The 24,772-nt window shown below is 34.8% G+C and overlaps 1 protein-coding gene across 3 annotated transcripts in view; it reads right to left on the bottom strand.

The window, feature by feature from the left end:
- Positions 1 to 320: 320 nt before the first annotated feature.
- LOC106159058 (meiosis inhibitor protein 1-like) overlaps positions 321 to 24,772 on the bottom strand; it is a 29,694-nt gene continuing 5,242 nt past the window's right edge. Inside the window, exons 5-29 of one of the 3 annotated variants that reach the window (XM_087006339.1) lie at positions 22,363 to 22,468; positions 18,765 to 18,968; positions 14,073 to 14,276; positions 13,681 to 13,797; positions 13,276 to 13,375; positions 12,238 to 12,372; positions 11,746 to 11,979; positions 11,329 to 11,473; positions 10,942 to 11,111; positions 8,257 to 8,375; positions 7,921 to 8,053; positions 7,326 to 7,437; positions 6,868 to 6,916; positions 6,061 to 6,188; positions 5,541 to 5,669; positions 5,207 to 5,278; positions 4,952 to 5,054; positions 4,405 to 4,500; positions 4,146 to 4,259; positions 3,731 to 3,879; positions 3,030 to 3,281; positions 2,669 to 2,753; positions 2,356 to 2,462; positions 1,751 to 1,876; positions 321 to 1,309 (exon numbers count right to left, since the gene is read on the bottom strand). In XM_087006339.1, the coding sequence (XP_086862465.1) occupies positions 1,154 to 1,309; positions 1,751 to 1,876; positions 2,356 to 2,462; positions 2,669 to 2,753; positions 3,030 to 3,281; positions 3,731 to 3,879; positions 4,146 to 4,259; positions 4,405 to 4,500; positions 4,952 to 5,054; positions 5,207 to 5,278; positions 5,541 to 5,669; positions 6,061 to 6,188; positions 6,868 to 6,916; positions 7,326 to 7,437; positions 7,921 to 8,053; positions 8,257 to 8,375; positions 10,942 to 11,111; positions 11,329 to 11,473; positions 11,746 to 11,979; positions 12,238 to 12,372; positions 13,276 to 13,375; positions 13,681 to 13,797; positions 14,073 to 14,276; positions 18,765 to 18,968; positions 22,363 to 22,468 (3,345 nt within the window). In that variant the 3' untranslated portion in view covers positions 321 to 1,153. The remainder of the gene's footprint in view (positions 1,310 to 1,750; positions 1,877 to 2,355; positions 2,463 to 2,668; positions 2,754 to 3,029; positions 3,282 to 3,730; positions 3,880 to 4,145; positions 4,260 to 4,404; positions 4,501 to 4,951; positions 5,055 to 5,206; positions 5,279 to 5,540; positions 5,670 to 6,060; positions 6,189 to 6,867; positions 6,917 to 7,325; positions 7,438 to 7,920; positions 8,054 to 8,256; positions 8,376 to 10,941; positions 11,112 to 11,328; positions 11,474 to 11,745; positions 11,980 to 12,237; positions 12,373 to 13,275; positions 13,376 to 13,680; positions 13,798 to 14,072; positions 14,277 to 18,764; positions 18,969 to 22,362; positions 22,469 to 24,772) is intronic. The other 2 variants (XM_087006340.1, XM_087006341.1) reach the window with 2 other exon arrangements.

Genomic DNA, 24,772 nt, shown 5'->3' with positions numbered 1-24,772 from the left:
CCTGACATTTTTCCTCATGTAAAAATTTAGGTTAGGTGGTTTGCACCTGCTTTTCTCAGTTACTCTGTTCACATGTACATTATTTTAACGGAATTGTATACTGCAGTTGTTCATGTGCAAAGGCGAGAATTGAGGTACTGTATCTTTAGGTCTGAAACAAAACAGTAATTATATCATTATATTTTCAAATGGTGTCAAATTCCACTTTTGATCTTTTTTATTCTCAGTGAGTAGACATCAATGTCACAATGTTGCCATGCTTTCCATAAAGTTATAGTTACCCAATGAAATGAAACACAACATAAGTTCCAAATGTAGAATCTTTTTCTAAAGGTTAATTGGGGGAACCTGTCTACTAAACTGTATTTGATATCAAGCTTTGAAGTGGCCTTTTATGATTGATAGCTATGCGATATATTGGCTTTTAAACTAACAATCATTTACATTCATCTCTTATTCCTTTAGACTCGGTGTGAAGATGATGACAGAATATAAAATGCTGATGTGTGTCAATGGATTTTGTTTTTTTTCCTTAATTAAAAAACAAAAACAAAATAGCAGACAATTTTGCTGTAAAATTTATGATACAGGGATAGAAAATCAGTCAGTTTTGTCTCATTAATTCACTTCTGATTTTGGATAGTAGAGGGGGAGGTGGGGGCAGCATAGGGATACACCATGCAAGTAATAAAGGTTATCAAGTTACAGGAAAATGAACATGAACATGATGAACACATCTAATTACCAGTTGACAACATTCACACTGTTCACCATGAAAGCACAAGTAAATGTTTTCTTTGACATAATAAAATGTACTGTTTTTTTTTTTAAATTCAGTCATATCTATAAGGTACAATAACTGTCAAAGTGTTAACAACTAATCTATGTGTTATTCTCCCAGTTCACATTAAGTTATTTTAGTTTATTATAAATCCATTTCAGATCACATATTATCTATATCTATAATAAAACATTGGAATTGTTGATATGATACACATTATCAAAATGAATATAACAACATATTATAACATTATGCCCAGTTTTCCACCTTGGTAGTTTGTATTTTTTCTTGGTAAGAACATAAAATCATATATCCCCTTAAAAAGTGACTGGCCCCAGTCCCTCCTCCAGATCAGACAAAATAAGAAATCATTTAGGCATTTATAGATCTGTCAAACATTGCATACATCTTTGATATTTTCTTGGTATCATCACTTTGTCTACATTGGTCAGTATATTGGTGATTCTCTTCAAGCTTGTTGATAACTTTCTTCTCAAGGTTGGAATCTAATATATGATTATGACACACCTAAAATAAAACAAATAAACGACAGATACATGTGACTGAAAAATATATATTATACAAGTTTGAATATAATATGCTACTATTCAAGCACGTCACTGACTGAAGTCTAAGGTATACATAGTCAGCAAATGATTGGTAAGTGTACATGCAGTTTATTAAAATCTAGACTGAATATTTGATCTCTTAGCAAACAGATCACTGATTCACTTGAACTTTGAAGTTTAAAAGTATTCTTTATAGGAAAAAATTCCAATGAGTAATATGACAAATTGTTAAAATTCTAAGAATCCTTCAAACAGACTTAAATACATCATCAGACTTCATTCCCAAAATGGCTGTGGTGAGGTGGATGATATCAGCATGGAACTCCATTGCACTGGTTGCATGGGCATATTACATGACCTATAAGAAATTTCCTTAAGCGTAAACAGAAACACTACTTACATAGTGAAGAAAAACAACAACATCATTCCACCAACTGTCCTGCTTCAAGTCTCCTTTCAAAAATGCTGCCACTATGTTTTCAAGCTGTTTTGCTTTGATTAACTCTCCACCAGCATGGCTGACCACCTGCAAATTAGAGAGCATTCACATCTAAGTTGATCCGTGGACAAACTAGTCCACACATCAAATATGGCGCACATTTGACAATGGATTCCCGCCTCCAACATGCATATTCCCAGCAGGGGCAGAGCAATTAAATCTTGGCACGCTTTCAAGAGGGTGGCGCCATTTTTGATCCGCGGATCCGTTAGTCCACAGATCAACTTGTTCTGGATGTGCCCTTACTTAACACTTATAGAATTGAACAACAAATTCAGTAAAAGTGCAAAAATATGAAAATTACAAGTTATCTTATGCCTGACAAATGGAAACAGAGAAAACCTATTTGTGTTTGTAGATGTATATACTGTGTACACATTATCTGGGTTACTTTATATATTAAAGTCACAGTGTTTTTTTTTCTTTTTTTTTTTCCCCCAAAGAAATTTTACAAGGATATGCTTGACCAACCGAACTGACATCTTTTATATACTTAATATACTCACCAAGTTAACAATTGCTAACACACAGGTTGGAGTCTTTCTTGCTTCAAAGGTTTCTAGCAGTGTGGTCAGCATGAATCTATTCCATGGCTGCTCTACCAGACTGTGGCCTGCATGAGAAAACATTTCAACAATTTTCGAAAATGTAAAAAATCAAAGATGTTATGTTGCTCAAATTGTTTATTATAATAGCAAGCTGGGGAAGACAAATACCATTTACAGATAAGAGATAACTGACATGTTAAAAAAAAATGTAGGCTTGCAATTGGATACTGCAATACAGTGCTGTTAAAATAGAATTAGCTGAAAATATTACCTGTTTTCAATACCTGTGGCTTCAAGTATCGTGTCAGCAAGTTGTGAAGACAAATAACAGCAACGCACTGCAAATGCCTATTTTCCTGAAATAAATTTGAAGGAATCAATATAATATCAAGGACCAAAGATAAAAATCAAATGTCTAACTTTATTTTTTGCAAAACTGAATTTACTTACTAGAAAAACAAATAATTATTGGCCATTTTCCACTTGTTTTGGAAATTTAAAGCAAAATGCAAATCCCGTCTCATTGAAGCTAAAACAAAAAGCCCTAGATTAAAAAAAATATGTATGCAAAGAAATGCAGCAGCATGAAATATTATCTATACCTGTGGCATTTACATTTACATAACATTTACCTTAAAAACAGCCTGCTGAATGTAAATAAGCAACTTCCTCAAATACTGGGTCTTTATGTGCAATTGTGTATTGTCTCGACCTACAAGATCTGTGTGATCTGTGTCATCCAGTAACTCCACTATAGCACACGATCCAGAAAAGTGAGTGGAGAAGTAGACCGCCCAGAACTGTAGAACACTGATCTGCTGAAGATATACTTTGGACTTAGTTCTTTCTAGAAGCCATGCCAATTGCAGTTGAACCTGATTTTTCTAAAATGTAAAGTAGAGCAATGTCAGTCTAAAAAAACTTTAAGTACTCAGACTCAGTGAGAGTAAAATATATTCTGAGTAATGGACAATCATCCTGACTTACAAGAACCTGTAGCAGACATGGAATCAGTTTGCAAAATGTTTGAAAAAAAAAAAAAAATTAAAATATAACTTATAAAGACACACTTGCAAAGTATTGCAAAATTGCATAGTACTATTATTATAATTCAATCAGCTTTTATCCTTCAATGGAGAGCAATGCTTCCGCTTCTGATTTATAAAGTTCCAATGAAGCTACATTCTAAGCACATAAGAACCCAGACAGACACAAATTTAATTTTCAAACACATTTTAATTGCCCAATAGCTGCAACAAATCAAATGGCCATGCTTATTAGTATGGTGAAGAGAACAACAACACTTATACATGTATGAAATACTTAAACATACAGCAAGATGGGGAATACTAAAATCTGCCTGCTGGAGTACAAGTAATGCCAGTAGCTGCAGTGCTTTGGTGGAGACTATGTCCTCATTTGACAAAATAAGGTGTTGGAGAATACAAAGGAAACTTTTGTCTGTCAATATAATGGTGGCAACTGAAACAGCAAAAAATACAGTATGCAATAAAAATATCTTCTTTAGGTTAGTGAAACTTTGTTTTTAGTGTAGTAGTTTACAGATTTTTGATGAATTGAGTGCTGTTTATATAAAATATGGGAAAGAAAGAGATAATTAAAAACATATCTTATTGTTGCACTGGTATTTTAAAAACAATATGCATCAATTTTGTATTACTAGTTTGACAAAACATAAATATTATCTCTAGCAGGCTCTTACATCCTACAAATTTCTCATAAAATACCTCTGTTGTCCTGACTTTTCCCTGCTTGTAGTAATAAATTGGAAAGGAATTCTTCAAACATAAAAACCAACTGTTTTGGAATCTTTTCATTGTCATTCCCTAGTAGACTGCAGACTAAGAAAACAGAAAAACCACTATCTTATCAATTCTTGAAGATGAACTGTTAAATATTCTGCAAATTCACACTGGGAATTGCTCACAGAAAACATATTGTGTTAAAGCACTCCATATGAATAGTTGCAATATTAAACTTATGTACCTTGGTTCACCAACTTGAGGTCTGTTGCATTAATGCCAGTGACGAACTGATCCTGCATAATCAGCAGAATTTCCAACATTGCTGTGAGGTTGTGTTCTGAAACATAGGAGATTATCTCACATCAAATAACAATGCAAAATAAATTTTAAAATGCATTTCAATCTATGGGAATGGGTCTCAAATCTATATTGAAGTCACTAGGGGGGGTGATTAAAAGCAGTTCTAAAGTTAAGAATTTCCTAGAAAAACATGCCATATTTTCATTTACATATGCTAATAATATCCAACTTTTAATTGTACTAAATATCATATTTAAAATAATTTAATTGCCCTTTCATTGAAAGTTGAACTTTGAATGGCTGTGAATGTAAAGAATTTTAATTGCAATCACCATAATCTTTTTATCACCATAAACCAGTAAAATATGAGGTTAAACACAGAAATTATCTGTCCTTGTCAAAAGTAATATATTGAAGATTGTTTAGAGCAATAGTTGAGAGCAGAAAGGGCATAAAGGGATATTAACAGAAAATACATGTGGACTCACCTGCTTTCTTTACAGACTTAGCAAGGAAAATTCTGTGCACTACATCAGACAACATTTGTTTCAATGTGCTGACAGTTTTGGGGTTTGGTGATTGTTTGCCATCCTAAAAACAAACAAAAAGAGAAACACTAAGTTGTTAAGCCTATTTCATATAGGAGGCTTTATTTTTTATATATATATATATATATTCAAGATCAACAAAGATTTCAATATATTGGGTGTCAAGTGCACAGTATGGAATATGATTTGTCCTACCTCTTCAAATACTCTTCCCAACAGAAGGGTTACTTTGGAAACACTTTCCTCATCCCCATCAGTCAGGATGTCCTTTAGAAATAAATGCACTATGACAAATATCGAACATATAGAAATTGAGAAATGAGGCACTGACAAAATTAAACCACCAAATGGAAAAGAACCAATGTATTTCAAGCTATCTGATAATACATGTTATTTTTGTATTGCAACAAATGTTTGACAGTTTAATCCATTTTCTATACATAAAACTTTCAAATTAATACAGTGAATAGATCATCTTTAAGTAAAAATGGGATAAAAATGTAAAGAAAAAAAAAGAAAAGAAACTTACCAATGCAGCTTGTAAACATTTAGTATTTTCTTTGACCAGTGTAAACAGTTCTGCCCAACCTGATTCTTGACTCATGTCCAATGGGGAGAGAGACATCTGGGCAGGAATGATACTCAGCCACTGCTTCAACTGTGGAGATTAAATGCCACTAGAGTAAGATACCACTACTGTTTCCTTTTATGTAAATTTTCACCATGCCATAGTCAATCCACATATCCATCTTTGAAAATAATAAATTCTTTCAAATAATTTCTGACATTTAAAAATAAGATTACTTGATATCTCATTCATATTTAGATGGAGATACATCTGTGTTGAAGTATAAAGTTTTTATAAGGTCATATTCCCACCCCAATGGCAAAGGTTTTGGGTGAGACAAAAACCGAGGCAAGCTTCAGAACATAAATCAGATATAATAACTTCAATACACATTTCATTTGTGTTACATTTACAAGGATAATTCATCAGCAAACTCACGCCTACTGAAACTGAAAAAGGTGCCATAAAAGATTAAACTTACCACATGTTTTCCCTGCATATTGGAGATCTTTGGATTGAGAAAACACCACTGGAATACCTTGGGATGGCCAAGAAGCCATGAGGATGTGCTTGAACATTTGGACAGACCCACTGACAGCAGTCGCAAACCTATGTATAATTTTTTTTTTTTTTTATTTTACATATTCTTTTGGCTTAAAAAGTTGTAAAACGGTAGATGAAAATTTCAATCATACTTAATGTTCTCCAATGTTAGGAGAGAAGAGGAATGTAATGTAGCATTAAATCTGTTGTACTCCCCTTGGCTTTCTATATATTCATTTTTAGTTTGTGAATTATAAAATGACCACAAAAATCATTCATTCAGGTGTTAAAGAGCTAGAGAAAGTCTTAATCTCACAATTAACTTTTTCTTTTTTTTTGTGAAAAAAAATATAAATGAAATAAAATAAATATAAATAAATATTAAACTCTTTAATGTACTACCACTAGTGGGCTAGATTTGGTCTTAAAATGCAATTTAAGTTCACAAGTGATCTTACACGATCTTAATCATTACAGCAGTAGTCTTAAAATGGACTGTATCTGCTTTTAAGATCAAAAATGATCTAACATCTACTTAAGTGGTCAAGCAGTTTCCTCCCCTCACAATGGGGGATACCTCCCCTCACAATAGAGGACACCTCTGCTCACAATAGGAGAATGTGTAAGGGGAGACAACTTAATTGGCTGTCAGACTAGAAATGGTCTTACTCATGTCTTAAGATCATGTAAGACTATTTGTGTTCTTAAATTGCATTTTAAGACCAAATCTAGCCCACTAATGTACCTTGTTGTTGTTCCTTTTTCGTATGGGTCTGTGTGGAACCAGTGCATACCTAAGGGGTATGAACAAAGTTGAAACTTTTAACAAGAGGAAAAACAAAAAAATTCTTACTAAAACTCAAACCTATACACACACACACGCACATGCATGTGCATAGTTACATGCACATGAATTCACATCTAGGAAGGAGTATATTATCCGTATAAATATTGAAACTTGTCCTTATGACTAAATATATGACGCCTCTCTCAGGTAGTAAAAATTATGGTTAAATTTGAACAAAAAAGTCTGCAAATTTGTCTCACACTCATCTTGAGCTTCAGAGTGCTACACTTTAAAGGTACATCAACCCTTCAGATACTGTACCTCCCAATTACTGTATAGTGGCATGGACAAGTTTCTATTAATCTTTGAAACTCAGGGTGACAAGCCTTCATTTAAAATGCATCAATGATACTAACAGCCATAAGGAAGACCAAGCTTTTAAGAGCAGTGTTGGGAAGGAGGTGCACATCTGGGTGGAGACAGAGATAAGCACACAGAGTGTCAAACAGCACACTGGGGGAAACACACCTGGAAGATTGGTTTTAAGGTTTTACAGAAGATAGATACAAAAAAAAAAAAAAAAAAAAAAAACTAAATAAAATAATAATAATAATAATAATAATAATAATAAATAAAAAGAGCTGAAAACGCAGCTGGAATCAATTAAAAAAAAAAACTCTTTCATACTGGACATTAGTAACTCACCAAGAAATTAAGAGTGTAAGTACAGGTATATTATAGGTATTCATGGGAAAAGGTTGCTGAGGTATGTGTTGGGAATATACCTTTAATTAACAAAGTGGTAGTTAGTAAAAAGGGTGAAATTTTGCAAGTAGACCTTACAAAACAAATGTAACTGACATAAAGCTGGATCAGATTCAAAATCCCAGAAATCAATTAATTTCATAAATAATTACATGCAAGGATGCGATATCACTAAGGTAAAATAAAAACTTGAGAATCACATCTTTCAGTAAATAAATAAATAAATAAATAAAAGAGAACACAGACCTGTCCCCATGTTCATAGCTGAGGTAGAGGAGGTATAATAATACATGTTGCTGAGCAGTATGAACATGATCTGCCTCTACACCAGTGCCATCTGCATGCTGGTCTAATACAGTCAAAATATCCACCAGACTGCCTGAAATTATGCTATTACAGTTTTGAATATTGCATCAAAATTAAAAGAAATTTTCAACAAGAATTACAGGCATTTTAAAAGTCAACATAGCATTAATGCTGCAGTCCATCTAAGATTTAAAAAAAGCTGATGACTTTGAGAAAAGTTATTAATCATCATTACCTTTACTCATATGTTTAGAACTTGATGAAGACAAAACTTACCTTGCAGAAATGTTAATCCTAGCTGCAACTCTCTTTTGAAATCTTCATCTTGGTCACTGGAACCAAACTGGCACAATTCCAACAGGAATTTGTCAATCACTTGTTTAACAGACGTTGATCTATCAGATATCAAAATGTGACTGATTAACATAATATTTCATAATTTTTAGTAGAAAAAATTGTTAAATATGTAAAAACCTGTCACGGTGACTTCACAATTAAGCTGCCTCTGATATCAGTAAATACAAACATATTACTATAAAAGTTTAACTTTTAACTTAGTCACAAATAATAACAAAGACATGTACATAACCATTTTAATTTTAAAAAATGAATCATTCTATGAACCAAAGTACGGAAAAAAAAAGCTTTTGTTTATGCACACCATTAGTTACAGAGGAATGATGATGGATTTCTTTTCTAACCAGCATAATAATAATGCAGTCTGTTTGATCTGACAAGCTTAAAGGTATACTGTGATGAAAAAACGGGTTAAAACTATCCATTAGGTGCCCAAAAGTCATTTTTGAGTAATGAAAATAAAGTTCTTACGTTTATTTAGTTTTTAAAGCCGATTTTATGCAGGTGTGAATTTAGTTTATGATACTCCCGCGTGGTGGCGCTTTGAGGCGAGTGACGTCGCTTGCGTCGAGGCTCAGAAAGCCATATTCGATTCAGCTATCCGCTTGCTAGCAGTGCAAACTAAAAGCGATACACGCAATTGATTACTACATGATCATTTATAAATTCAAACTTTTGAAGATAGATACACAAAAGAAGATGAATTCCCTACGTGGTTATCATTTATTAACCAACAAAATACACCAAAACTATGTTAACAGTAAAGGTTTGGAAGCAGGGCAGCGAACATAGTTTTTCACACATGCCCATCTGTCGCGTCGGCTGAACGTTCTTATCCCGACTGATAAGAGAAAGTTACCTTATAATGCAGGTGTGACAGCTAACATTATTTTTCACACCCGTGCAGTTTACCAGTGTCATTCCGGGAGAGCCAGGTCAGTGGACAAAAGGCCAAAGATATCGGACTGATAGCATCGGACACTACATTTCACACCTCTGCAACTTACCTCGCTACTTCCGCCTTACACGTGATCAGTGCAGCAGTATGTCGAGTAAAAATTTGAGTCCACTTTCATGTTAATATTAAAGTTTTCACTAACATAACCAAAAAATTCGACAACGTAATTCTGCTACGAACTTTTTTTGGGCTCTAGAAGCTGCTCTCTTCTTCCTTTCGACGGCCGCATCATGCACACACCCTACAGGTAAGACTCTCGTCGGCAGCGCTCTGGTATTTACTGTCGCATTTTGGTACTCCGAAAAATCGAATATACTGGGTACAGCATCATCTTTTAGTTTTCTCCGTGCTTTTCCACCGCACAATTCAGCTCGCAGGTCACGTACGAAGCATTCCGGCTCGAAGTGGTCGCTACAGATCCTCGCGTGTTTTGACAGGCTTTACAAAGCCGGTGACCACTGTGCTGGGATTTTTTAACTTCAGAGAATTGAACCAAATTTTACGTTTTGCGGCATCCGCAGGCAGGATATAATAGCAGATGTCTTTCTAATCGTAACCTACATTACGGCACCCGGGAGCAACACATTTTGTTTTTCTGACACCTGGATGTTTAGTCACCTACTGCATAGTACTGGATATACTATTACTAGTACAGCTGTGGGAAGCTACTACCCAGGTTACGTCACTAGAAACTGACCAATCAGAATTTTCTCATCTAAATCTCATCTTTTCTCTCTAAAACTTAAAAAGAACAATTTTTTGACGTCGATTTATAGTTTTTATACTGTAGAAAAAGCAGTGAACGTTATGTGTTCCTAGAGCACAGTAGGCCTTTAAGGTTAAGCTGGTAACTACACCCACTAGAACCCAAAACACAGGCTCCAGTTTCACAAAAAAAAAAAAAAAAAAAAAAAACTTAAGTCAGCTCCTTGGCTTAGTTGACTAGAATTTCCATGAGAGTATTGTTGCACTGCTCCTGATAGGGTAACATATGCCCATGTGACCATGTAACCTTGGTAATTAAGCTCTAAGAGCGCATTCTCAACGAATTAAGCCAGGCTTTACAAAGCCGGTGACCTAAAAATGGCGGACGTACATAAAAGAAAAACCGCCTAATCTTTTAATAGTCTCACACGCCTCCCCACACGTCGTCCCTGCGGGGTACAGTAATTAAATCTCGGCTCCGTTCGCCATGCGGAAGCTACCTGAGAAATATTAAGTGCGCATGCTCATCAGTTAAACTCGTGGTGAAGAAAGCATGGCGGCTGAAGGCGATCGAAGGAAAAAAGCTCTTCTGTTCTATTATCTTTGAAAACAGAGACGAAAAAGGAATAATTTTGCCCGTAGAGCAGCAATGAATATCACCAGAGATATTCACGGAAATATTAATGTTCGGAGCCGAGATTTAATTACTGTACCCCGCAGGGACGACGTGTGGGAAGGCGTGTGAGAGGCGGAGAGACTATTAAAAGATTAGGCGGTTTTTCTTTCATGTACGTCCGCCATTTTTAGGTCACCGGCTTTGTAAAGCCTGGCTTAATTCGTTGAGAATGCGCTCTAAGCCAGAGAACCTGACTTAAGCAACTAGACCCCTAAACCCAGGGTGTATACACCATACAGGTGTGGGAGGTCAAAACATAACTCACTCAGTCTTGGCCTTGATGTGCAGGGCTATCCTGATCACCCCAGTAGAGGTCAGCTTGTTGTAAAACCTGATGACAAGTTCTTGTGGACACAGCTGACCAACTGACACCAATGATGTAAACAAACTAGTATACATGTACACCTGGTTGTTAGAGATCTGCTGATAGTGAGTCTACAAAATATATGTTTAAATATCATGGAACTTTTTAAATAAATGCTTTTGTCACAAGTGAGTTTCATGGACATATCAGAAAGGATTACATATAAAATGAGTTATATCTTTTAAACACCTTTGTTAAAAAACTTAAGTGATTGATTTTTTATCTTGATTATATCTTGATTACAAGTTTGAAAAATAAATTGAACATCCCAGAGAAAGGGATTTGTACCAGAACCAATGGGACACAGCACTCATCTAGTGCTTGCAGCAGGCAGTGAACAAAGTTGTCCAGTCTTGACCTAGCCACTGGGGTACCAGGAGCCAAGAAAGACTCCATGTTGGCTGCTGGATCTGACTTGCACTGTACAGCAAGGCTGGAATAATAATAATAATAATAATAATAATAATAATAATAATAATTTGTACGTTATTAAGGTTTATTAGTCCATGGAACATTCAATTTTTTAAAAACAATATGAACATGCTACCCAAAGTGAGGTCCTACATTCCTGAAACAAAGAATATTGATTTAAATTAATGCAAATTGCACAATTGGAATCCCATTTCAAAATTATCGCTATCCTTTCACTCAAATTCCACAAATAACAAATATAATAAAGCTAAAAGTAATAAAGCAAAAACGTACATAAAAGCTGCTTCCAGAGAGCACACAAGTCCCTCTATCCTACTCTCAGCTCTGGTCAACTTGGACTGAACTTCTGCCATCTTGGATTTACCACTGATATCTTTTCCCACCATGGACAAACCCTGGACTCCATGCTTACAGAAAAGTTTCTCCAACTCTACAGACTTACTCATCAACAGCTGGAGGGGATCAATGAGAGCATCATAGGGTACTGGGGAAGGAAGGATCTCTCTCCTGGAAAGTCATTTCATCAATCAACTGGTGCCTTATGTTGGCAGTAAGAGAGTTTACATATTTTTTAATATGGCTACATGAGGAAAGTTTTCTTGATTTAAAACCATATTTTGGATTAACAGAATGTATTTTTATCACAAACTTTAAGCATTTTATTTTCTACTTAAAATGGAATTTAAAATCACAGATATAGAAAAAAGGAAGTGTGTGTGTGTGTGTGTGTGTGTGTGTGTGTGTGTGTAACAAGGTCTCAATTACCTCATTAGATATGTCAAGGCCAGAGCACCACTTTCCATAATGCTGTGGTTATGATGCTTGACTGCTTCTGTTATCACTGACAGACACTTGGTCACCAGAGCAGCACTGGTCAACAATCTCACATTGACAGGGTGTCTGGAAAATATGGAACCTTATGACCAAATAACAAGACTTTAAAGCAATAATAACTCTTCCTTTGAGATTCAAAATTCCGCAAGAAATACATTGTAAACAACGCATGGAAATGTATTCTATTGCATTTTACCACTAAAACGGCTGTTATTGTAGTAAAACTAAAATCTGTGCTTGTCAATAGGGCTTTCGATGCCTTTCTTCCCGGTCGTCAAGGCATCTGTTGCCAATGACGTTAGGGTGTCATGTGGATTCTCGCGTTCATTGGAGACCAAAATACAATATAGCGCCAAATGCCTGATGCAATCGATGCAATCGGCAGACGTAAATTGGGAGTGTTTGTACAGTGCGTCGGATAACGAAAAGCCCAGAATTGTACACATTGTAGATATAGTTGCCTTTTGAGCAATAAGACGAATATATCTTATGAATCTTATATTATTGTTATATATTGTTGTTGTTGTCTGCTTTTCCCGCGGTTTTAAGAAGGTCACCAGAAAATATCGCTCGATATAGCGTGACTGAAGAGATTTTAACAAAAAACCAAACTTTAGGAAAAAAACCCTGGACTAACTTTGAATGCAGGAATGGGGTCATTGACCATTGGTAAGTACGGGAAAATTGCCGTTTACTCCAGGAAAAGCCAATTTTTGGCCAAAACAAAGAGTGATTATGACTTTAAGTGTGCAGAACTCATATATGAGGATAAGATGGGGTTAATGGTTATTGACAGAAGACACTGTTTTCACAGCACTTACACAAGCGACTTTATAATAGACTGTACTACTAATATTACCACATTTTTAGGCAGTGTAACATGATAAGTAATGTTGTTTGATAGGTGATAGGGGCATCTTTATCAATAGAATTCAAAATTTAAAAAAAAAACATATATATTGCATTTACTTCTCTAAAATGGCAGCTAATAGTCTCATTCCATGAGAAATAATTTGAGGATTCCGCATCTTAAAAGTGTAATCTAAAGCTGTGAGAATGGGTTCAAAACCTAGAAAAAAATGACAATAAAATTATTTTTTTCTGGTTTGATCATCAAGGTAATTCAATCATAAACTTGCATTCTATGCCTACATCAGTACCATCACAATAATATTACAAAAACATTGCCTTCAATGCAGGTGATTTCAGTAAAGTGAATTCTGATACAAATCACAATGCTCCTACCTTCTGATACATTGGCTTAATTCAAAAACAACAATAAGTTCTGACCACTTATCTAAAGAGCACAATTTATTTAATACATTTTAATCATTCATTTTAAACTAAACTAGCACTAGCACCAATATTATTTACCATATATCACATGGTTCTTCTTGAAGAATACTTCAACTTCTGACAACACCAACATACAGCAAAATATGGAGCTAATCAGAAGTTCATTGGTAGTTGCAAGAGCCTCAAATAAATATTCTGTAATGGAATGAAGAACAGCATTTGGAATTTAAAACAGTGATACTGATTAAATGTTATATATTGTTATCAGTAAAGTAACACCATTTTATTGCAAGTTGCAACAAAACAGATTAATTATTTCAAATTAAATTCATAGAATTTCAATGGCAATTTTGTTGAGTCAGATCAATTTGTGTATTTGGTATACAGAGGCAAACAATTTGTAGGGTATAAATTCACAAACAAAAGGCATAATATGAGGAATATTTAAGCACAATGAAATGTTTTTATACCTGCTATATCAGCTTCAAGAAGGAGTTGAGAAAACTGCTGAGTGGTGTCTCTTGTTGTTAATGTAATGACACACTGCACTGCTGCCACCTGCAGTATATCCTTGTTACTAATCAAGATCTTCTGCAGAGCACTGACCAGGTAGGAGGAACTCTTCATGTACAGTTTACACACACTCTCAGAGTTCAGCATTTGTTTTAAAAGAGCTAGAACAAATAAATAAGAGCCACTTGCTTTTTTATAGCTTTATGTCTAAAATAGTAAAAGGACAATAAACTGATACAAAGTCAGTAAAATAAAACCAACTTGCACAAAGAAAAGTTGTAAAAGTCTAGCACAATGTTACAAATGCAACTGGGTTACCAATACTCACCACATCTATATAGTCCAGGAAATTGGTGAAAAATTGTGCATTTTTTACCTACAAGCATGAAATTTGGCACACTTATGGACAATAAAATTCTAAGCAAATTTGGATATATGGGCATGTCTGAAAATTCCAAAATGGCCGTCAAATCCAATATGGCCACCAAAATACCTTTTCAAATTAAAACTTCAAGTACATAGTCTTCTAATGAATTAAAATATCATATAAAGGTTAGAAAACACCATGGTATGAATCCTTCAGGTGTATTAAATCCAAAATGGCCGCCAAAAGTAAAAAAGCAGACCATTTATTCAAGATATCCATTTGAATGGGGAATTCATCAAGCACTTAAAACTACAAGCATAAAATTTGGCAGGTTTGTGGAAAATGAAATTCTTAGCAAGTTTGAATGTATGGGCATATCCGAAAATTTAAAAATGGTCTTCAAATCCAAGATGGCCTCCAAAAATACGGCTTCTAATTAAAACTTCAAGTATATAGTCTTTTAAGGGCGTAAATATCATACAAAGGTTAAAAAACACCACGGTATGAATTCAGAATCAATATTTGCTTTTTTAGGTGTATTAAATCCAAAATGGCCGCCAATAGTAAAAAGCACTGTACTAATCCAAGATATCCAACAGAGTGGTTAATTCATCAAAAACTACAAGCATGGCATTTGGTACAGTTGTAAAACAGGATTCCAAGCACTTTTGGATGTATGAGCATGTCTAAAAATTTCAATATATGGCCCCCAAATCCAATATAGCCGACACAAATACCCGTTCAAATTAAAACTTCAAGTATATATAATCCTATAATAACTTAAGATAACATTTTATGGTTAGACAAGACTATGGTATGCATGAAGTATCAATATTTGATTCTTTAAGTGTATAGAAATCCAAAATGGCCTCCAAAAATAAGACAAACAGGCCACTCACAGCAGCAGTATGGTGAATTCATCATGCACTTAAAACTACAAGCATGAAAATTGGCTCAATTGTACAGAACAGGATTCTAAGCAATTTGTTATATAGGGACATGTCTGAATATTCTAATATGGCCACTAAAACCCTTTTAAAGTAAAAAAAAAGACTTCTATATAATCTGACTGACAACAGTCTTTACTCTTTTTTGGTTTTTCGCTCCTTTAGTTACATTTAGACCCAAATGACCATAGAAATGGAACAGGACTCCTTTTGGTCTACTTGTGACACCACATGCAGCAATTCTATAAATGTCAAGGATATGAAAATGTCAAGGTATTTTCACAAATAAGTTTCAAATTAACGAAAGTTATTTTATCAAGTAAGTGTTGCACATTTTATGGGCGGTCAACCTTTTACTTTAGTAAATGGACAATATCTCAACAGAGGATAACAGCTAGCTACACCGAAATTTCTACTTATTTGGTTAAATAATTTTCATTCATTAATGTGTGCCTAGCTTTACTAGTAGTTGTGTTTCCCTCAGCTTTCCCAGTATTTCCTTAAAGCTAAAGCTTCTACATGTAATCCACTTTCCCCAACAAAATACCAAGAGGCATTGGTCGTTTTTAACACCAGAAAGCATCAGTTTACATGCATGAGGGTCAATAGGAATATGAAAGTGTGGTAGGGCATAGTAGTAGATGTAGGTTACTAGTGTGAACCCTTATAGGACCAGTCTTCCAATGCTTCTGACTCAGTTTACAGACGGTCCATAGGAATATGAAAGTGTGGTAGGGCATAGTAGTAGATGTAGGTTACTAGTGTGAACCCTTATAGGACCAGTCTTCCAATGCTTCTGACTCAGTTTACAGACGGTCCATAGGAACATGAAAGTGTGGAAGGGCATATTAGTAGATGTAGGTTACTAGTGTGATCCCTTATAGCACCAGTCTTCCAATGCTTCTGACTCCCCTCACCACAGTTAGCAACTGCACACATAACTACAAACAGATGTGGTAGGAGCTACCTGGTAGATTTTGTAAGCTGGGTAAGTGAATACTCCTCATGGCTTCATTCTGGATTGTCCCACAGAGACAATGATGCCGGAAATCTCATGAATTTTTACCTTTCAAAGTCCATATTGCACTAATTTCTTGGTGTTATCCTCAGAATACATCGTTTTTTGAAGTTTTGTATGTATTAACTGTCTGGAGGATTTTAATTCTTTTATTTTCATGTTCAGTTTTTTGAAAGTATAAGTTTGTAACTAAACAAGTTGCCAAATGATCAAATGAAAACCAAAGTTTGGCGCCTATAGATCAGTGCTTCTTTTTTAGTGCACGAAGTGTGAAGTCTGCAATGCAACTCTTGGATACAGCACGTATCAACACCTGCCCTCTGTTTGGGGTACAGGTATTTCTTTGCTCATAAATTTTCACTAAATTCTCGATAGCCATTACTGCGAATGTACTAAAGCCAATTTTTTAAATAAGAAGCTTTTCTAATTTACTTTTGAAGCACAAGATAACATCATAACATTATCGAGTGCAAATGTGCCCCACTTTTAGTACTTTACCAATGAAAAACACCAAATTGTTGAGACCTGTATGTTTGATTAGCTGTCATAACCAACAGACAAAATTGGTACACCCCAAGTTTTTTATATTTGCCTCTTTAAGGCTAAATTATTCTGGTGTTTCTTTCACATTTTATGGATTTTGCACGATACTTTTTTTCTTAGAAAGGGGGAGTCACTCATGAGTGCCATATAAGAAGATTGCTAACTGGGAATTGATCTAAATGAGAATCCAGAGCAAAAAGTCAAACTACTTATGTTGGTTTATCAAAAGAAGGACTTTTTTCAGTACATAATAAATGTATCATGCTTGATGGTTTTTTTTTTTAAACTCTGTAGAATAGCTCCTGCACAGGTAGGAATATGCTGATTATACAGGCAGTTTGCAAAGCCCACATGCCTATTCCCGAGTGATTACAATTCAATAGTTGTGGTCTGCTGACTTTTGGAGGCCATTTTGGAATTTTAAAACCTTAAGTGGCAGATACTGATACTTCATACATACAATGGTATTTTCTAACCATTAAATGATATTTTTATAAAAGACTATACAAATAACTTTCACCTTGAAAGGGTATTTTGTGGGCAATATTGAAATTGGCTGCCATATTGGAATTTTCAGACATGCCCCTATATCCAACGTTGCTTAGAATCATGTTCTACATAATTGTGCCGATTTTTATGCTTGTAATTGTAAGTGCTTGATGATTTTACAAAACTGCTGCATATTTTGCGTAAGTAAACTGCTTATTTTACTTTTGGAGGCCATTTTGGAATTCTATACACCTGTAGAAGTGGATATTGATAATTCATTCATAGCATGATATTTTCCAGCTATAAAATGATATTCTAAACCATTTTAGGACTATATATTAGATGTTTTAATTTAAAAGAGTATTTGTGGTGGCCATATTGGATTTGGCGGCCATACTGGAATTTTCAGACATGCCCATATATCCAAAAAAGCTTAGAATTCCATTATCTACAACTGTGGCAAATTTCATGCTTGTAGGTAAAAAACGCACAATTCACCCTTTTTTCTGCACCAATTTCTTGGACTAATAAGAATAAACCACTAAACCTGCACAAGTAGTTAAGTTGTGAGAAACAGGAAAAGACACCAATTGTGTTTGGATGTGCACTTTAAAATTAAACCACCCCAGTGCAACACAATCACAGTTGTGTGGATGCACAGAGCACAACCAAGTAGTTTTGAATGTGCTTTTATCTAAATTCCTTCTTAGAACACATCCAAACAAACAAGATTGTGTTTTCTCTACCCTGTGTCAGCCAAGATTGTGTTTTTGTCTACATCCTATCTTACAGCACACCCCAACAGCAATGATTGTGATGCTCTATGCGCAGTATAGCAACTAAAGATATTACTTGCCAAATATGGCTAAATTCTCTACATAACTGAGCTTACAGCTGTCAACCCATCCCCTATCTTAAGAAATATACCACCTGTTCCATTGCATTTACGTAGAAGTTTTGAAAATAAGACTGAACACACAATTCCTTATTCTGACGAAAAATGGTTTTTGTGAATGCAAACAAAATGCATTGCTGGGAGTGATAAACCAAAGTTTTTAGGGAAGCGCAGTCCAAATAAACATTGTAGGGATGGGTGAGGCAAGTTTAAAAACAGATGCTCCAGTTAACTGATAATCCATTCAGCATACATTTCTTCTTTTTTTTTTTTTTTGGTCAGCGTTGGAATAACTTTTCCACCTTCGTAATCTGAAACCAATTTGGTCAAAAACATTGGAGTGTGTCATGTGCACTAAAGAATCTTCTAAATGATATATATGTACCATACCTAATGCATTGATGAGCAGGCAATCAGAATTAGACCTGGCAATAACACACATCACATCCTGTGCTATCTGTTCACTGATGTTGACTGGAATGACACTTTCTTGATCTTCCTCTTTGAACAATTTGATAAGAATGAAGAAGAGACTAGACTGTACTGTCTCATCTGGATACTTCAGCCCTGATACCATGTAGTCCAGAAATGATCCTAGAATATGAAATACATAACATTGGTCTAGAGGCCCATTTTAGATAATCCTCAGGTTTGTCTTACCTTTTTAAAACAGTTTTGTCTACTTAAAAAAAAAAAAAAAAAAAAAAAAAAAAAAACATGAAAGAAAACAACTTGTCTCTCACACAAAAAAATTGGGTCAAGTGGCTGTCAAGTTTTTTTTTTATTTTTGTGAGCTTAAGAGCATCCTGATCATTTCAAAGTTAACTATTTTTTTTAACTCAATTAAAGATAAACCTTTAAATAAGCTTACTTAGGTAAGGGTGGCAGGCTGAAGTTTCATGGGATAAAAAGAGCTCTTGCAAGAAAGATTCATTTTAATCTGATAAATGGGATGATGATAATTCAATCTGATAAACGGGATGATGATAATTCAAAGCTAAGAATCATGTCCAGGAATAAATATGTGAATGATGCATCCACGCACCCACACGGTCAGAGAGAGAAAGAGAGAGAGAGAGAAGAAAGAAAGAAAGAGAGAGAGAGAGAGAGAGAGAAAATGAATTAAGGGCTCTCTTATAGCAACATAAACACCAATGACATATAACACGTGCCCCTCCTTCAATGAAATGCGTCTGAGCTTCTGCTGGCTTTGTAAAATGTTTACCAACGCAAATTGTGGTTCCTTCTGGCAGGCCTAGAGAGCCACCATCTGTTTTCGTTTCTTTTTTTTCCCTATTTATTCCAATTTCAGACAAGAAGCACTATGCTTTAATTACCAATAATATACGTATCTACATGGTCATTCAATGGTTTTATGATACTTGGGCATGTAAGACATACATCAATGATTCTTACATTTTTAAAGTCCAGACCAGCATCACCTTATACACTGCATCTTGACAGTGTTTGTAATAACTTGTAATTTAAGGCAATCATGCTTAATGCATACATGGCACAACCATGTCTTGAGATATGTGGACTGCATGTGCACTGGGGTTATTGTACTTAAATCAAGTTAAACACACAGGTTTTCACCATATTTCAAAGGTACCAGACATAACCACAGAGGCAGGCTTGTTATCATATTGCATAACTTCATTCCAAAGTCCCATTCTTCTGTTTATAAATACTAGCTCTTTTTTTCTGAAAATCTTTTTGAAGTTTGTAACGTCATCCACGCAAAGATAACTGCACAACAACATAAAATACACTTAAGGGAAGTAATTTGTTCATTATTTGAAAAAGAGAGGCTCTGCAACAGCTAAATAAATCTGCTAATTTTTGACAGCATCAGACAGCTTTAAATATAGGAAGGAAGGGAATAATTAAATAATAATAGCTGTATCCCCAAGGTGTGCGTCTATGTTGGTGTTAGACAGGTGAGAAGAGATCAGAGAATACACTGTATTGAGAGATTTCTAGGAATACATCCACACTGAGAAGATGCACCTGGACTGCAGGAAATCCTCCAGAATTTTGAACAGGATCTATTTCTCAAAGAGGCTACAGGAAAGGGCAGATTAGTTCTTACAATAAACAGTATTTTAATTACAAAAAGAAACTTCCTTTCTTTGAGATTATGTAAAAGTTCCCTGCTGGACATGTGTTATTCAACAAATGAGAACAAATCTACAGCCATGATTAACCTGAGGTGTCGGAAACTCCAGAGCATTTCCATTTTTTACCCTAGCTTTGTGTTATTTCCCTAGAAGGAGAGACCTACTGCCAGCCTCTCACCTCTTGTAACATGAGCACAGCTCTCACAGCAGGCTCCACACTGTTAGAGAGGTGGAAAGAAGACAAGTACTTCTGAATATTTTGATTTTGGATGAACAGGCATAAGTAAATAGGCTATAAATAGCACTTGTGAAAAATTATTTTGCGGGTGGGAGGAAACTGGTTCTACTGAGGCAGTTCAATTTATATTTCTCAATTTTCTCCAGTGGTTTTCACAAATCTTCACCTGACCCCACCAATGAAAGCCCTTTTTGATGGATTAACTACTAGTGAGAATATTTTCTGGGTTACAGACAACTAGCGTTGGATTACAGAGGGTTGCAATTAACCAGCTTCTGTCAGTTGAGATAGGAGAGTAGACTCTGTATTGAAACTACATGTATGTGGTTTCTCTTCACTGATGTCTGCAGTATGGGGTGAAAAAATAGGGATTCAACTGCACTTAAGCAAACAAAGATAAAGATAGCATATTCACAGAGAAAATGATCCCTGTATAGTTTATTGGGTTAGGGGACATATACCATTTGTTTTGATAGATTTCAAAATTTGAGGTTGATAAAGTAAATGTTTCTACAAATTCTATCAATTTCTGACTTTTGATTTATGTTACTACAAATAAAACTGGACCACTTTGATTGGGACTGAACTGATGAAAACATTTCCATGGTAATGGCCAAAGCTCATCATCTGCAGAGTGTACATCATCTATCTTATAAAATGGTAAATTACCAAAAAATATAACTAGGTCATGAAAAAAGATATCAGCTTCATTCAATCTGTGCACTGCATGCATTATCGCTGCATGTGCATCTTTTAGGTGTAATATTCAGACCAATTATTAAGCTTAGAATGGAGGCATGTCAGTCAACAAATATAATTGCTTTAGGAAGTTCTTCCCCATTCTTGAGCTGACCCTCATCAAATTCCAGGTAGACGCTCACTTGTGAAGCAGGTGATAAAACAGGATAAAACTGACACAGGTCAGACGGTCTGATGGCTGTAGGTTTCCCCTGGAAAAACTCCGATACCTTAACCAGGCACCAGATCAAGTATCATGTACAGCAAGCCAGGAAATTCTTAGATATATTCCCTTCATATGATCTATTTCTAAGGTCTCCATCTTAATTTGCTTCCCCCTCCTCCTCCACAATGGGGATTGAGATTGCTCGATACCTCTGCCATGGAAATTGTTTTTGTCTTTGTTGATTTCTATTTTGATCATGTTTTAGGATAGATCAGAAATGGGTTGGCTTAAAAAAGATTAGATTTTGGTAGTAATCCATTAATTAGTAAATAAATGATTTAATAGTAATGGGATTACATTTTGGTAGTGATCCATTAATCAGTAAATAAATGAATTAATAGTATTGAGATTTGAACAACTTTGGCTGTGACCTGCAGTCTCCTCACAATTACTTTTCTAGTTTTTGTAAAGAATTTTGCCATATTTAATATCCATGTTCATTTATACATCAAACTATCATAATGAATTTCATGTGAAAACTGAAACATAAAATGTTGGTTTCAAATTTAAAGGTGTGGATGTACTGATCTAAAATGATATAAAACTATAAACAATCCAAGTTTCTTTTCCTTGATGAAGTCAAATGGATCTCATAGAGTAAAATGAAAATAAAACATACAAGGAAGAACACTGAAGATCTTAAGAATAATAAATGAAAATCCTTACCCCAGTGTAGGACAAGCTGTCTGGCAAGGGGGGCAATTTTCTCTAGGAGTCTTCCCACAATGTTAAAAGCCACTAAGCTTTTCTTGTAATTGCACAGCCTCAAATGCTAAAATAAATAACACAAGAATATTGAGGCAGTTATATGAATGAGAGTAAGAAAAAAAAGAAAATAAAGTAATAATTATAGTGAATTTTTTCTTTTCCTTTTACATTTAACGGGATGATGATTCAGTTAAATAAATTACGTAAGTTACGCTTCCAGAGATTAAGCGCTGTAAATTGCCCATAATTCTGATCTTTGATCACAACTGACTGGGTCCAAATGTAGTGTGTTTGGACAGTTGTTTTTGCACTCTACACCTTTCACTGGGTGAGGAGAGAAATAAACTCCACATGGTCACACTGAACCAGGTGAAGGAAAAGTTCACGTTTGCTCAATGCTGTATTCTTTGCCTTGCTACATAATATCTACATGTAACATTATAGTATGGTCTTTTTATATATTTTTATAGATATCAATGTTACTCAAAATACGCACAGCATGAAAATCAACATGGCAATTAAAAAAAAAAATTACTACATTATTAATAACAGTTAAAACTGTTTGATCTATTCAATATTCAGTAATAGTATAATGGCATTATTAAAATATAATTATAAAATGCATTAGCTAAAATAGATATAAACACTGACAAATATGTGCACTTCAAACATTTTCACAGTTATATAAAAAAGTTAATATCAAATAAAAAATACCACCCATGCAATAGTTAAAATGAACACATATCTATCAGGGATGGCTAGGTATAGGCCTAAAAATTATCTCAGACTATACCCTACAAAGAGTCTGGGTTTCAGAACCTAACATTCTATTTTCAAATTTCCCACTTGTGTCCAAATTTTTGCGTGTTTCATTAAAGTTTACTGCATACATCAATTCTGTTAATTAAATCACATGTTCACAATATCAGACAGCCAAATGCTGTTTGAGAAGGCATGGTAGTTTAAATCACATACAAAGATGATGGTCAAAATCCAATAAATGTGCCATATGTAGATTTGAAAATGATGAAACTGGGAAACATTGTACCTGAAGCTCAAGACACTGTGAAAATGTCAGAAACTATCTTCCATGTACATGAAAGAAAAACTTTATACTGAAACTTGATACTCTATTGAACCAATTGAAAGCTCCTGCATGATCTTAAATCACAACAAAATGAATTTACGATTTGAACTACATGGCAGCAATATTATGGTTCGTACAAAAAGAAAATCCAACAGTGTGGAATTTGAGTCTTCCCAGCAAGTGCACTGTCCGCTGTAAAAGAAATAAACAAAAAACAGGTAAAAACTCAGCAGGAAAATTTGCTGAAATTCATGTCTGAGGCAGCAAAATTGTGAGCAGGTGGAAAAATACCTCCCTATTCCAGTTAAAGGTATATCCCTTGTACAGACTACAGGCCTTAACTGGGGGTTAACTATGCTACACCAGAAACATCTCAAAACAACATCATCTCCATCTCTGAATAAAGACTCTAGGGTTTCTGACTGCTGATTACAAACAAAAAGCAACCAAAAATCAAATTTGACTGAGAGAGAGAGAGAGAGAGAGAGAAAAGCAACCAAAAATCAAATTTGATTGAGAGAGAGAGAGAGAGAGACAGAGAGAGAGAGAGAGGTGGCATTAAACTTAAACCAATGACGCTGGTGCAATATTGCACTATCTGACAAGGGAGCAGTCACTTAACAGGTTTTATTTCTTATCTTGGGAAATGTCTGCACCTCTCTATGTATAATTAGCCAGGTGTTCAGTAAGCTGTCTCCAGTGAAACTTTATGTAATGTGTTTCAAACTCTCTTGAAAAAAATAAATTAAAAAAGCATGACAAGCTAGAAAGAAAAATAACAGATGAAAATATGATTAATATTTATAGTATTGCTAAAGACTTTTTTAAAATAATGTGATAGGCCCTTTTCTTAAGACTTCAAGTAAAACATGATATACTGAAAATAAAATGCAAATTATGCAAGTTTGACATCTTCTGAGAGTTTGACATCTTCTGTTTGTTTGCTCTGTGAAGGAAAAAAAGGAAAACAAAAATTTTATCAACCTGATATTGAAGTAACTATATCTCTTAGAAGTGATGTCTCAATAACAAAACCTCAAATACTTTTAGTTTATCCCTTGACATCATAAGTTCACTTTTCTATCACTTAATTAAAGCAGGACAGTTTATAATGTTTTCGATGCTGCCCAAGTGATTTGATCCCCAGGCAACTCAAGTGGGCCTCAGTTCATTGAGGATTAAAGGTAGGATTTAGAATAAATACAATTTCCAGTCCACAGAGGGCTCAAGTGATCCTTATTAACTCTGCTCAACTCATGGACACCTTACACAATATGTAAG

Source organism: Lingula anatina, chromosome 2 (genome assembly GCF_051362555.1).
Source record: "Lingula anatina isolate TDL-2025a chromosome 2, LinAna3.0, whole genome shotgun sequence".
Lineage (NCBI taxonomy): Eukaryota > Metazoa > Brachiopoda > Lingulata > Lingulida > Lingulidae > Lingula > Lingula anatina.
Note: the sequence above shows the minus strand (reverse complement) of the source record. Positions and strands in the feature narration are given on the sequence as shown.